The sequence below is a fragment of the Molothrus aeneus genome, chromosome 1, assembly GCF_037042795.1.
Source record: "Molothrus aeneus isolate 106 chromosome 1, BPBGC_Maene_1.0, whole genome shotgun sequence".
Lineage (NCBI taxonomy): Eukaryota > Metazoa > Chordata > Aves > Passeriformes > Icteridae > Molothrus > Molothrus aeneus.
Window position 1 is genome coordinate 105,408,674 of NC_089646.1, and position 13,676 is coordinate 105,422,349.

The window sequence follows — 13,676 nt, forward strand, 5'->3', positions numbered from 1 at the left end:
GTGTTCAGCCAGCCATCAACCAACAGCCCCAGGTGTTCTTCCAGCAGGCAGCTTTCCAGCCACTCTTCCCAAGCCTGTTGCTCTGCTGGAGGTTGTTGTGACCCAAGGGCAGGACATGGCACTTTGTTTTGTTGAACTCTCTGTATCTCTCGCTGGTCACAGTGACCCCGAGAAAAGTTAGAAAATCTGTTTTCCCAGCCCCGGCATTCAAAGAAGGAGTCAGAGCTCTTCATTTCTTGGTCTCTAGGTTGTTTATTGTATCTTATCTATGAAATTCTTTCTTCTGTCCAGCCGAGGTCCATTCAGCAAGACAGTTCAGGCACTCTGCCTGCCCCCAGGGTGGTGTTATGTCTTTATACTAAAAATTACATATACAATGTTTACAATTACTTTCCAACACCTGTCACCTATGTTAGACAGTGAGCTTCTACTCTAAACCAATCTAACAGTGCCAACATCACAGCAGAAGATGGAGGCCAAGAAGAAGAAGGAGAAAGGCTGGACATGCCCAGATCCCTCCATCTTGCCCCCTGAACTCCCATTCTAGAAACCCCAAAAATCTACTTTTTCACCTTGTGATAACTTCACTATCATTCTACTTAAACTGTCATGGCTTGCAGATCTTCATCTAAGGTTGGTAACTTGCTCCACGGGTCATAATCAAAACCACAGGCGTTTTGGGCTCTGTGCCAGGGTCTCTGAGACCCCTGGCGGGGGTCCTGGCAGTCCAGGACAGCCAAAGGGATGTCCTGGGTTCCGACATTGAACCTCAAACCATTGTCCTCAGCCTATTGATCCAGCCTGTCCAGATCCCTCTGCAGAGCCTTCCTGCCCTCTGTCACCTGCAAGCTGCCCGAGGGTGCTCTCATACAGAATTACTGAATACTGTGAGTTGAAAGGCACCCATAAGGATCATCAAGTCCAGGGAATGGCCCATATGGAGTTTGAATGTACTACCTTGGCATTATTAGCACTGTGTTCTGACCAGCTGACCCAATCTCATTCAACCCCCTTGTCCATATCATCAATATAGATATTAAACAGACTGGCCCAAACACTGAGCCCTGGGGAACACCATTTGTGACCAGACACCAACTGAATGTAACTCAGATATTAATATTTTATGATATTGTTTATTTTGCAGTTTTGTTTTTGAAATCAAGATGATCATTTGCATGCTCATTTCTGTAGAGAATCTTCTATATATTCCCTTTTAGCATCAATATGTTTTTTTAAGGAAACTATTCACAATCAAAATCAATATCAATCATTTTGTCTTACATCTCATTTGATATTAGTTCCATTATTTTTCTAGACTGCTGTACTTTTTTATAAGTAATCTGAGTGAAGTTCTGTGTATTCTCATACTGAGAATCTGCTTTTCCATTTCTACCATTATTTTAATCTTCTTGGATTCATGATGATGACCCTTGTGTTTAGAGCCTATCTCTTAAGTAGCCTCCCTCAATCAGCAAAAGCTTCCTTTAATTTCTCTTAGTGGGTGACATCATTTTCATTTGTTACTTTATTTCTGCAGAGGAACATTCTTCTCTACTGTTATAAGTCTATTTTTTTTTTAATTTTGAGGTCTTCAAGGACCTAGAATGTGTGATGTTTTCTTAGAGGGAAAAAGAAAATCCATTTCCAAAAGAGAGCTCTAAAAGAGAGCATTATGCCCATGCTGTGTTAAATTGGACTCTTCAGAATTTTTCAGTTTGCGTCAAAAATGAAAACAGCCTTGCACTTACAAGTTTATAGTTGTCTTACCATCCTGTGGTGATTGGATGGTGGCACTTACCATATGTTACTTCTCAAAAAGGCAAAAATGACAACAGCTGGCAGTTTTTACAGATTCTCTGCTGTGGGTTATTTACCCACACCCTGTTTCTCACACAACCTTTCTGTTTCCTGGCCTGAAAGAAAACATAAAACCAAACCCACTATTTCACATCTCTCTGGTATTTAAGCGTCCCCCCCCCCGCCCCGGTTTAGTCAGAGAAAAGCAAGATGCTGAAGTGTGAAGCTGCCTCCTTTGGCACTGATATGAGATCTTGGCAATATAAGCCATGGTTACTTTTTACTCTGTGTTCATGAATGTTTTTAACTGTTCCTGAGTATCTTTGACAATGGGACAAAGCTAACTGAACAGAATGTTAATTGAAGTTCAGTTGGAGGACTGATGCCAAGATAGGATGCCTTATATTCCTGTTTTCCAGTTCAAGTTGACAGTACAGTTGACAGAGTCTGGGGAATGTAGATCTAAGATTGCATATTCTTCTTTAGGTTAGGTGCTTGCAGATTTGCTAAATTAATTTAATGAAGCTAAGGAAGAGGTTAAACGTGTTTATTTGCATCCATGCTTAGTTGATTAGTATGCAAGATGAGAAAAAGCAAAACAAAGAGCACTTAACAGGCTTTGTCAGGCTGCATGGCTGTGATTAGGGTACAAGGATAAGCATTTTGGTTTTCTGCTGCAAAAACACATGGCTGCATGCTTAATCCTTTTCTTCCAGGCAAAAGGCACATATTTTCCCACTCCCTTGTTTGTCCCACCAGTTGCTGAAGCTAGGAATGAGGTGGAATACCTCATTGTTTGGAAGAGGAAAAAAAAAGGTGGTGGTGGTGGAAGAGAAAGGCTTCTAAAATAAAAAAGAATAAGCCATGTGGGTAGATATCAACTGAGCAGCAAGTAGTTTTTTTTTTTAAATATAAAAAAATATGGTGAAGGAGCTTGTCAGATCAAGACAGACATGTAATTATTCCTGGTTCAATAACATTTTTATATGAGACACTGTTCTTCTATTTGTTTGTTTTCATTGTAGGTCCTGACCAGATACCCCTGAGGGAAGAATTTGAGCAGATCATGTTGAAAGCTATGCAGGAGTTCACTCTGAGGGAGAGATCCTTGCAAATGAGTGCACAGTGTATCTCTGTGTCACCAGGTCAACTCCCTTGGCTTGCCAGGTTAATCGCCAGTGTGTCCCGGGATCTCGTGCACGTGGTTGTCACCCAGAACTCCCTGGCTGAGGGCATCTCAGAGACCTTGAGGTCTCTCAATGAAATGAAACATCAGCAAAAGCTACCAGATTATGTAGTTGCCATTTGTGCATCCAAGATTAGAGGAAATGAATTCTGTGTAGTGGTTCTAGGTGAGTATATTTGCAGACTGCTTCAAATGGCAATGCCAAATTCATTTTCTTGAGTTATTGATCTGGTTTTTAAATCCCTTTTGTTCTTTTTATTCTCCTTTGTATTGTTGCACTGCAATATCAAAGCTTACTGTATCTTCAGCAAGACTTGGAGTACTGAAGTCCATGAGGATATAGAAAAATATCTTTATGCCAGTCATTACTACTTCTTGAGAGGCCTGAGACTTTATTGTTTGTGTGATTGCCTTAGAAAATATCTTGAAGTGACCCAGTGACAAAAGAGTTGCTTTGACTTTGTTTTGTGTAACAACTGCGATATTTTACGTGGCAGGGTCTTCTGCAGACTGCTTAGAACAGAATGTGCTTTTCATCCTTTTTGTCCTTATTTTTATCCTTTTTATTCTGCACTGATGACTGGCTGTGCTGTCTGTGTGTGAATGAGTGTGTCTGGATGGAAATGAACTTTGACTAGTCATCTTTCCTTTGTAGGCAGATAAATCCGTAATGCCATTTTTTACTTTTTTAATCTTTTTTCTCCCACACTAGGGATAATTACTTTTTTCCTATTTATCTAGAATCCTCCATTTAGTCTAAGGTGCAAAAACTTATTTTGAGTATCATTTGTCATACAAGTATGCAAAACGATGTGTAATCGCAAAGAACCTGCTAAAATTAGTTATATCAACTAATTCTCCAGTCACTGATGAAGTAGACTTGAGACTGCTCTCCCAGTCTACTGGGTAAAGGCAGTGGAGATCCATGATTGAAAATCAGAGTGCTCCAGACTTCTAGGATGAGGAGGTTGTGTTGACAATAAATTGTATTAAGGTGTGCTCTCACTCTTTCCCCCTCTCTTCTCCAGGTCAGTATCAATCTCGGGCACTTGCAGAGAGCATGCTTACCACCAGTGAATTTTTAAAAGAGATCAGTTATGAGCTCATCACAGGGAAAGTTAGTTTCCTGGCATCACATTTCAAAAATACATCTTTAGGTGAGTGATTCTAAGAAGCAGAAGTTCTAGCCAAGACAGTCTTGTCTTTAGGGTTGGTGTGTCTCCTGTTCAGCAGTTAAAATGCACATGGATATAGCTCTGCTCTTTCCATTGAGAGGCATTCTGTTCTCCTCCTTGTGTGTAAAAGAGTGCTTGTCTCCTTCACCTGTGTGGTGGCAGTTCATAACCCTCTAGCAAAACATTTTTAACCCTGTCTCAGCTGTTGAATATAAAGCAGGGCATGTAATACTTATGTAACCCATAAGTACACAAGTGTTTTCTAGTTTGTGCTTTTAGCAAGGTTTCAGAGGTTGTTTTATGGTGTGTATTTCTTGGTAATCATCAGATGTCACCAGTAGCTGTAAAGCCACAGACCTGAAATTATAACTGTGGCTCCTTTAAAAAAAAAAAAATCCAGTTGGTAAATCAGTAGATAGGAAAGTATTCTCCCTCCTCTTCCCTGTATGCCCAGTCCCTTGCCCGAATGCAGATTTGACACCAGCTGTGGGAGAACATGGGTGTATGTAATGTTCAATGGTGTTTCTCTGAAATGGTTTCCTGGTGTTGCTCATTCTGATCTAGGTGATGATTTGGACAAGCTGCTGGAGAAGATGCTACAGCAGCGAGGGGAAAGTGTCATTATTCCTTTTAATGGAGATGTTAGTGAGTGTGTGTCATCTCAGGAGGCAATTGCCATGGTTTCTACACAAGAACCAGGTAATTTTTTTTATGTGCAAGATATTAAATAAGTGAGTAGCTCGCTAAACGTCAAAATGCCTACACCTCAGGAGAATCTGAGGGCACATTTGCAGTCAGTGTGCCAATCTTAAAATACTAATACTGCCAGCTAAATGTAGCAATACAGCAGTTGCTCAGACAGAAAATCTCTGTAACAACCTTCAGCAAATTTTTTCGCCTGATGTTTCTATATTCTATTAGCTAAAACATGTTATCTTCTGTTAGGCATCAGGCAGACTAGGGAAGATGTTTCTTTGTAGCACTGGCAGAGTGGATTCATCTCATCTTTTTGCTCAGAGAAAAGGAATGTAACCTTGAGTTTAAGGCAGAGGGGAATTGTGTCCTCCTGATCTCCTCAGCTGTCCTCTTGCTTGGTAATATGCATTAAAGGCTTGTGCTCTGAGGCTTAAACTTTCAGGGCATGTGTTTTAAGATCTTGGGCTGAAAGTGTTAGGCAAGTGTGATCTGTAAATTGTTGATCTGAGATGTGTCTTACTCAGCATAATGTGATGAGATGCTTAAGTGCAAAAGGTAAGCTAGGATTTCCTGTCTAAAATTGCTAATTTTCAGAATTATTTAGCTATTCAGACTTCTAAACATACTTTCCTTTTCATATCACAATACTGGCAAAAATACACTGAGCTGTTGTGAACACTGAGATTCTTTCAGGTCCAGTATCAAAGCAAATTCAACATCCAGTAAGCTTTTTTCTGTGAAAGAAAGGTATGCTATTGGTTCATATTCGTTAACTTAAATTCATCTATTTGGTATTAAATCTAAATGAAAGCAAAATGGTTTATTGTCTCCACATGGATCAGGAGATCCAACTAGAAGTGCTGCCAGGCACTGTGTTCTGGCACCCTCAGAAGTACAAGTCTCAAGCTTCCTCAGAGGATTAATTTGAAAGGAGAATGATCTTTAGATTCTGGGTTTTTTTTTTCTTCTTACTGTGTACCTTTTTTTAAACCTTCATATTTTCTCAAACAATTGTTCTGAGTTAGTTTTGTCCTTAACATGTACAGTGGTTGAAGCTCTTGAGAAACTGCCTGAATAAAAAAAATAAAGAATTAAGTCTCCTAGGCAATGAGAGGGACATTTCTTCCTTGGCAGATCTGCTGAGATGGACACTAAGGCACATTTGAATGGGAGATGATCACATGTGCATATGCACACATGAAAACATGTCCCTGTGTAAAACCAACACAGTGGTAGAAGTGGCATTAACAAAATTGTAATACTATTACAGGATTTAATCTGGTAATCTGCAAGTTGAAAAGTGGTTGATGAAGCATGGATTGTTGGACATAGAATTTACCTCATGGAAATACTGAAATGGAACATGCTTTTTATTTTGAAGAAACATGAGTGCTCTGATCAGTCTCTCAGTTCTCTGCATCTAGAGTGATATTGATGTTCATTAAGTCCAAATAAATCTGAATTTCAGGAGAACATTAGAGCTTTGTACCTCTCTCTCTCTCTGCTTTTTATTATGTGTACACATGCACATCTTTATATATATCTAGGTATGTGCAGCATATTATGTATGTGTTGGTTCATTTAACAGAATGCAATTCATTGTGTTGGCGTTGAGTTTCCTTGGGTTAGAAATCCTTAAAACACTTTGGGTATTTTAAGAAATGGACAGTGCTATACTTGAGGTCATCTGATATATTACCACATTTTTACCAAAGATAGAAAGTTGGCATTTGTGATCTGGACCAAACTTTCCAGAGAGTAGAGATTTATTCTGGTGAGTGATGTTTTTTTCCTGATAATAGAGGGTAGGCTGTTTGGAGGGTCATGCTTTGCTGGGGGGGTGGGAAAGTAAACATGTTTCTTGCTGTGTTTTGTTTTCTTTTTCAAACAAACACACTCTAGATTTGGATGTTGATACCTTCCAAATTTACCAGCCACAGCTCACAGTTGCCAGAAAGCTCTTGTCCCAGGTTTGTGCTATAGCAGACAGCGGCAATCAGAGCCTGGATCTGGGCCACTTCAGCAAGGTGGACTTCATCGTTATAGTGCCCCGTTCGGAAGTCCTGGTGCAGCAGACCCTTCAGCGGATTCGACAATCAGGTAAAAGGGAGGGGAGGGAAAACAGGCTCATAAACCCCAGTATGGGATGTTATTACATCATTACTGGTATATGGGGAAAAGTAAGCTGCTCCAGCATATCTTTTGTCCTCATAGTTTGTCTTTTATTGCACTCCTCAAAAAAAAAAAAAAATTACAAAATCATTAAGAACCTGAAAAATACCTAATTGATCCATGTTTCAGAGTAGTTTACTTTTTTAATTCAAATGGCATTCAACATAATATACATTGCACCATGCCTAATTTATGAATATGACAGCAATATATCTTTACAAAGACTGGTTGTATTGACACAAACATTGAAGCAGAGCATGAAAAGTATGATATGATTGATATGATATGATGTATGATACGATATGATTATGATATGATATGATGATATGATATGATATGATATGATGATATGATATGATAGTAGGAAGAATCAATTTTACATGAATTAATGATATTTGCAAAGGAAAGGTCAGGGTGACTTTTTCTGACTCAAACAATATTAATATATTAGCTTAATGTAGGCAAGTTTGGCCTAGGATCAGTCATGGAGCGTAACCAACTGAGTGCTCTTTTGGAAATGTTTGTGGAGTCCTGATGTTTTGCCCCCACTTTTTGATAATGTGAGAAGTTTTTGAAAGGTCTTCAGGCACTTTCTGGAGGAAATCCAGAAGCCAAGGAGCTCATTTTGGCCTCCATTGTGAGAGAAATCACATTTGGATAATCGTCTTCCTACTGGGGCCTATCAGTGGTTTGGCAGACAAGTGGCAACTTCCCATTGACCCTTCATTTTTGGATGCACTCAAAGGAAAATATTTTTGTTGTATTCTACTTTTTGACAGGTGTGCTTGTGGACTTAGGCCTAGAAGACAATGGGACAGCCTATCAGAGAGCTGAGAAATACGTGGTCCGGCTGGACAATGAGATTCAAGCTAAATTTGAAGTTTTCATGAGGCGGGTGAAGCAGAACCCCTATACGCTCTTTGTGCTGGTTCATGACAATGCCCACGTGGATTTAACAAGGTAGCTGCTCCAGTCTGCTGAAGGCAAACCATCCTCTCCCAGCATCTTCCCATTAGGTTTTTCAGAAGACTTACCATCTTAGACACATATTGCTTTGCCTAGGCATTTTTAAGGCATTTTGTGCCTTATAATCCAAGAGAATCTCTTTTGGTTGCCCATACTTATTCTGATTCAGCTGAAGGTAGGTGAGAGTAGTTTCAGATTATTGGATGCCTAAGAGGACTCTTTTTAGGCTTGTGTGCTATGGTGCTGAAATCTAGGGGAAAATGCTGGATTTTGCAAATTTCTTTGTTCTTCTTGTCTTTTTTTTCTGTTCCTCTTTTTTTTTCTGTGCTCAAACCCAAATGTGTCCGATGCTCACTAGCTGGTTGTGCTTTAATTCATGTTTCTATCTCTGATAATAGTGTTGTTTGTGATAAGAGAAAGCCTACAGGCATTTTAAGTCTGCATCATAAGAAAGATGCCATAGCTTCTGTAAGAAAAGGATTTAAAGAAACAGCTGTATTGAATTTGGCTTTCGGTCTAAACACAACATGTATACACGTGCAAAAACATTTATTCACACCAAATCACAAGTTCATATTGAAAGAAGAAAGAAATAAGTAAAGCTGATTATTCTGTTCTTGTTCCATGACTAAACTAAGGAGAATAATGTGGTTTAAACATGATATATAAGGTTGTAGGATTCTTTTCAATATTAGAAAAGGTGTCCCTTCCCATGGCAGAGGGGTTGGAACTAGATGGTCTTTAAGGTCCCTTTCAACTCAAACCATTCTATGGTTCTATAATAAGCAAAATACTCACCTTGAAGGACAGCTGAAAAGAGACAAAAGCAACATTATTTCTACCTGGTCTTCCCATTCACTTTTTTTTACTGTCCTTGCTCTACTTTGAATTTGGAATTTCTGAATATATAATGGAAGTAAAGGCAATTTCAGGAGCTCAGAATATCAGTAGACTTGCCAGCTCCCCACCCTTTTATAAATTTGTTAATTCAGACTGGAAATGCCACTGGATTACATAAAATTGCTGCTATATCCTATCCCCACAGCACATGGAACAGCGTTTCTTAGTGAGAGGGGTTTAATCAGCTTTGGCTTAGTTTTGGTTTCCTCTGTGTGATGCTTTTTTAAATTGTCACACTAATCCACCTTCTCACTGTCAACGGATTTTGATCCTTTATTTAGATGTTTGTTGTTTTCCCTTGTTTTCCTGAGCTCACCCACAGAGAACAGTCAAACATTTTTTGAAGTCTTTTACCTTTCCAAAGAGATTTTTGGAAAAAAAACCCGTGGTTCTCTGTGTCATGTTAATTTAGACATTTTTCTGTAGGAAGAGAGTAATCCATTGAATTTCAGGATGTCTGTAAAGCAATTCTTTGCATTCTTATTTCTGCAGTGCCATTTCAAGTTCCCTGTCACATGGTGAGCCTAATCATGGTCTGGCTGATAGAGTTATTAATTGCAGGGAGGTGCTTGAAGCGTTCAACCTCCTTGTTCTTCAGGTCAGCTCTTTCCCTTATGCCCTGCAAACACAGCAGTCCAGGATCAGCTCTAGCAATGAGGTACATTGGATACAATCTGACACTGTGGTAAGTATTTAACTGTTAATTTTAACTGTGAGTTTTAATGTGGAATTCATGCCTAACAGAGTCTAGAAAATGCTTGTGTTGGGAGGGAGCTCTTTCTCTGCTGGAGTTCATTATCTCAGATTCCAGATGGACAGCGCACCTGATATTTAGGACCAGGAATTAATCAGCTTTCTTTATCCAGTCATGGAAGATGAGAATCCACTTTCTGTGCTCTGGTCAGACAAAGCTATGTAGACATGCCATAAAGCTCCAGAGCTGCCTTTCCCTTTTCAAGCAGTCTGACTTTTGACTGTAAGTTACATGTCACATAGCCTGTCATGTCTGTTCATTACATTCCCAGTCCTAGTTAAAGTTGTGTGCTAGGTTAACAAGTTTTGTTGTAGCAGGTGCTGTCACTGTGCAGAGGAAATGTCCTGTTGGATATTCTGCACTATTAACTTTTTCCATCATTTCAGCCAGCTGATTCTGAGGATGTTTTGGATAAACCTGCTAAAAATAGCATTTTCTCCTATTACTTGTTTGGTGTGTTTATATCAGATTTGACTTTACTGTGCTGAGTGGACCATTTATTTCTGCAAAGTGTCTTAAAATGAGAGCTGTAAAAAATAGTTAATGTAAAATGACAGAATGAATGAATGTTCTAAGTTTGCTTTTTGGTTGATTGTTAATATAAACCATGTGGTGACCTTCTAAAATGGTCTAGACAATTTTTTTGTTTCCCAAAAGTAAAAAAATTACCAACTTTCAGTCTTCTGATTAAAAAAATAACCCACAAGAAAGGGGGAGACTGTAGGTGGTTAATTACATTCCTAGAGATTACTGCTGATATAAATGCACTGGAGAATATGCTGTGCTTCCATCAAAGGCTCATGAAATTTGAAACACAAATATTCTGTCTTTCTGATAGCTGAATGCAGATTTACATTCCAACAAAAAAAAAATTACTAATTTGTGGTTTTCATTAGAAAAGCATGTAGACTCTGACAATCAAGAACAACTTTGGAAATTAATAATCCTTCTCTTTTCAGGTTCTACTCTAAATAGAAATGAGATGACAGTTGTCAGTAGATTTAAAGCCAGAGATAGGGGATCAGAAAATGAGTAGCAGAATTCTAGAAACCCCGTGCAGTCACAGGTAGTAGATAATACTGAAAATTTTGCAAGGACCTACATATGTCTTTCCTAGCTGTAGGCAATTAATAGGTTAAGTAAAAAAATTAAAAAAATAAAATTTACATTTTATTGTATTCATTGAAACAAATAAATAGCATCACTTAGGGAGAATGGATAAAAAGAAAGGATTCTTTGGTTGGGAACGTGCTTTCCACTTATTTTTTTAAATGACACAAGAAATAAAAATTTGTTCTGGAATACCTATATTTTTGCTGTTTGTGCATGAAACAGGATGATGCGGCAAATGAAGAAAAGCTATACTTTGGTTTGAATGAATACAGCAAATCCCTCCAGTGGGGAGTCACAAGTCCCCTTTTGAGATGTGATGAAACCTTTGAAAAAATGGTCAACACGCTTTTAGAAAGGTAAATAATAACATGGAAACTTGGGATTCTGCCCAGTTGGGATCTTAAAGATACATCTTTATGAGCCCCATTACAGGGACGAAGACATGATGACCTTTGATGTTGATCTTGGAAAACATGAAGTAGGTGCAATTTTAATTTTGTAACAATTTTAGTGCAGTTGAAGAAGGGAGTGGATGTCCTTCATTTGTTTATAGAAGAGATTGGGCCCATTCAGCAGCAAGCTGAATTCAGCTGTGCTTCTCTCTTCTTTTGGCTCAGCCCTCACTGAGCTCAGAAGGTAGCACAGGTTTCATGCCTTACCACTTCTGGTGTCTCTCTCGTTGGTGGTGAGGGTGTTTCTAAAACAATTTTTGTTATTTCAGTAGGTGGCCATGGTTTTGGTTCCTGCAGCTCAGGGCCTGTTAGTACCCTGCAGCTGCCTGAAAAAGCTACTTTCATGGCACATATCCAAGATACAATTAAATGTGTCCATTTCAGGAGTGAGGGGAATACTGTCATTTCCAGCAATGTGGAGTTAATCTGCTATGCATATCAGCAGGACAGATCCCTTATAGCACTTCAAATAATAGGTCTCGTGTTTTCATGTTCGCTAGAACAGGATTGTTCTGTGTTCAATACTGTGTTTTCTGTTTTAATTAGGTCAATATAATAGTTGTAAATGCATCTGTATTTATTAAGTAAAAGTATGTTAAATTAGCAACATTAATAATTAAGTATATCATTAATACTTAATTTTGTTATTATCTACAAATAGGCAATAATAATTTGGTCAGTTCCTTAGATTTCTTCTATTCTTTCTGGTCAAATCCAGTGGAAGAGATAGTGGTCACTATCACTCTCTTTCTGTTTAAGTGTGGGTGAAAAAAAGGATGAAGGAGGATTTATGTATGTGCAAATAATCATACGAGATTAGGATAATACTAGAAACTGATGGCAGGTGAACCTCTCTACCTTGGAGCCAGGCTATGTTTTTGTGTGGCAGTTTATCAGTTTAGGCTCTGTTTTCAAGAAACTGGGCTATTCTGTCTGGGTGGATGAGCCATTCAGCCTTACGAGCTGAAAATATTGCTGACATTTTTGTATTATAAGAAAGGCTCCATTTGTTTTAGTAGCAGAAGTGCAGTGGGTACTTTTATGGCAGGAAGAGTAAAAAGTATTTTAAAAATTAACTGGTTTAATGACTGGCTGATGGTATCCAGAACAAACTACTGTATCTACTGGCTAAACACAAACCCAAAACTTTCTTTAAATGGGTATCATATTGTCTATTAGATTACTCAAGAAAGACACCAGAGAAATTTGGAACTTCTAGTTATTTTAGTTATTCGGACTTATGTGACACAAGACCAGCACTCAAAGCATAGTAGTGTGTTTTTCTGTATTATGGTGGCAAGGGAGCTCATGGGAAATGTCTAGAAATTGAGTGGGTTTTTTTGCTTGAGTAGGTTTTAATTTTATTTCTCTTAAAATTTTACTTCATATTTGTTGTCACTGCATGTAGCTGTAATGAAAGCAATGATGTTGGCTGTGTAAGTTAAAAAGCAAAATGGGAGTTCAGATTTGGCTCAGAACCAGCAATTCCTATTGGTAAATCCAGCTTTCTGATGAGAGATTGAGAGTTGTGAAATTATGAAGTACTTTTCCCACTAACCACTTGAAGCCACAATGGTCCTCAAGTTTGTAGAAGAAAAAGCTTGTGGAAAGCAAAGCAATTATAAGCGTGTGTTCTGGGAATAAATTCGATCTGAGGTGTTCCTTATCTCCATCAAGCCAAAGATCTTTAGCTGAAATTTTGGACTAGATCAGAGTAAGAGAAGTTTATAATTTCTGTTACTTGAGCTCAGGACTTGGGCCAAATTTGTTCAAAATTTTTGTCTATGAAAATGGAAGACTTCATTTTTTGACCACTACTGGAAAAAATAGTCACTTCTTCACTGTGCAGTCCTGCTTTTTGGATGATTTTCAGACAGTGCTGTGATTTTGCACGTGCTAATGCAGAACCGTGTCTCCCGCAAGGTACCCGCGGCTGCACAGCATGGTGATCCGCTGCTACCTGCTCATCCAGCAGTATTCCCAAGCTCTGATGGCCCTCACCACCATGGCCTCTCTGAGGGATCACAGCACACCTGAAACACTCAGCATCATGGATGACCTCATCACAAGTCCAGGAAAGGACAAGAACGGCTGTGGCCACATGCTGGTCATCCGGGTGCCATCAGTGCAGCTGGCCATGCTGGCCAAGGAGAGGCTGCAGGAAGTCAGGGACAAGCTGGGGCTGCAGTATCGCTTTGAGATCCTCCTGGGGAACCCTGCCTCGGAGCTCACTGTGGCCAAACACTTCGTCACACGGCTCAAGGTCAGCAGGAGCTGAATGTTTGTTTGTTTGTGTGCTCACTGTAGTCATCTGGCTGTTGTAGCTGTTTTGTGGTTATTCCCACGTGTTTATAGGTGAATTATTCTGTAGGGAAAGGGCAGGTGTTCTGTATCTGTCACTATGAATGCATTTCTGTACTTTGAGCATAAAAGGTAGAGAGACTTGGAGCAAACCTGAATTGTTA

General features: G+C 39.1%; 1 protein-coding gene across 1 annotated transcript in view; it reads left to right on the forward strand.

The window, feature by feature from the left end:
- GREB1L (GREB1 like retinoic acid receptor coactivator) overlaps positions 1 to 13,676 on the forward strand; it is a 131,469-nt gene that overhangs the window by 96,169 nt on the left and 21,624 nt on the right. The window contains exons 14-21 of the mRNA XM_066562337.1: positions 2,823 to 3,149; positions 4,012 to 4,140; positions 4,723 to 4,857; positions 6,757 to 6,954; positions 7,806 to 7,986; positions 9,385 to 9,577; positions 10,982 to 11,115; positions 13,135 to 13,474. Coding sequence (XP_066418434.1) covers positions 2,823 to 3,149; positions 4,012 to 4,140; positions 4,723 to 4,857; positions 6,757 to 6,954; positions 7,806 to 7,986; positions 9,385 to 9,577; positions 10,982 to 11,115; positions 13,135 to 13,474 — 1,637 coding nt within the window. The remainder of the gene's footprint in view (positions 1 to 2,822; positions 3,150 to 4,011; positions 4,141 to 4,722; positions 4,858 to 6,756; positions 6,955 to 7,805; positions 7,987 to 9,384; positions 9,578 to 10,981; positions 11,116 to 13,134; positions 13,475 to 13,676) is intronic.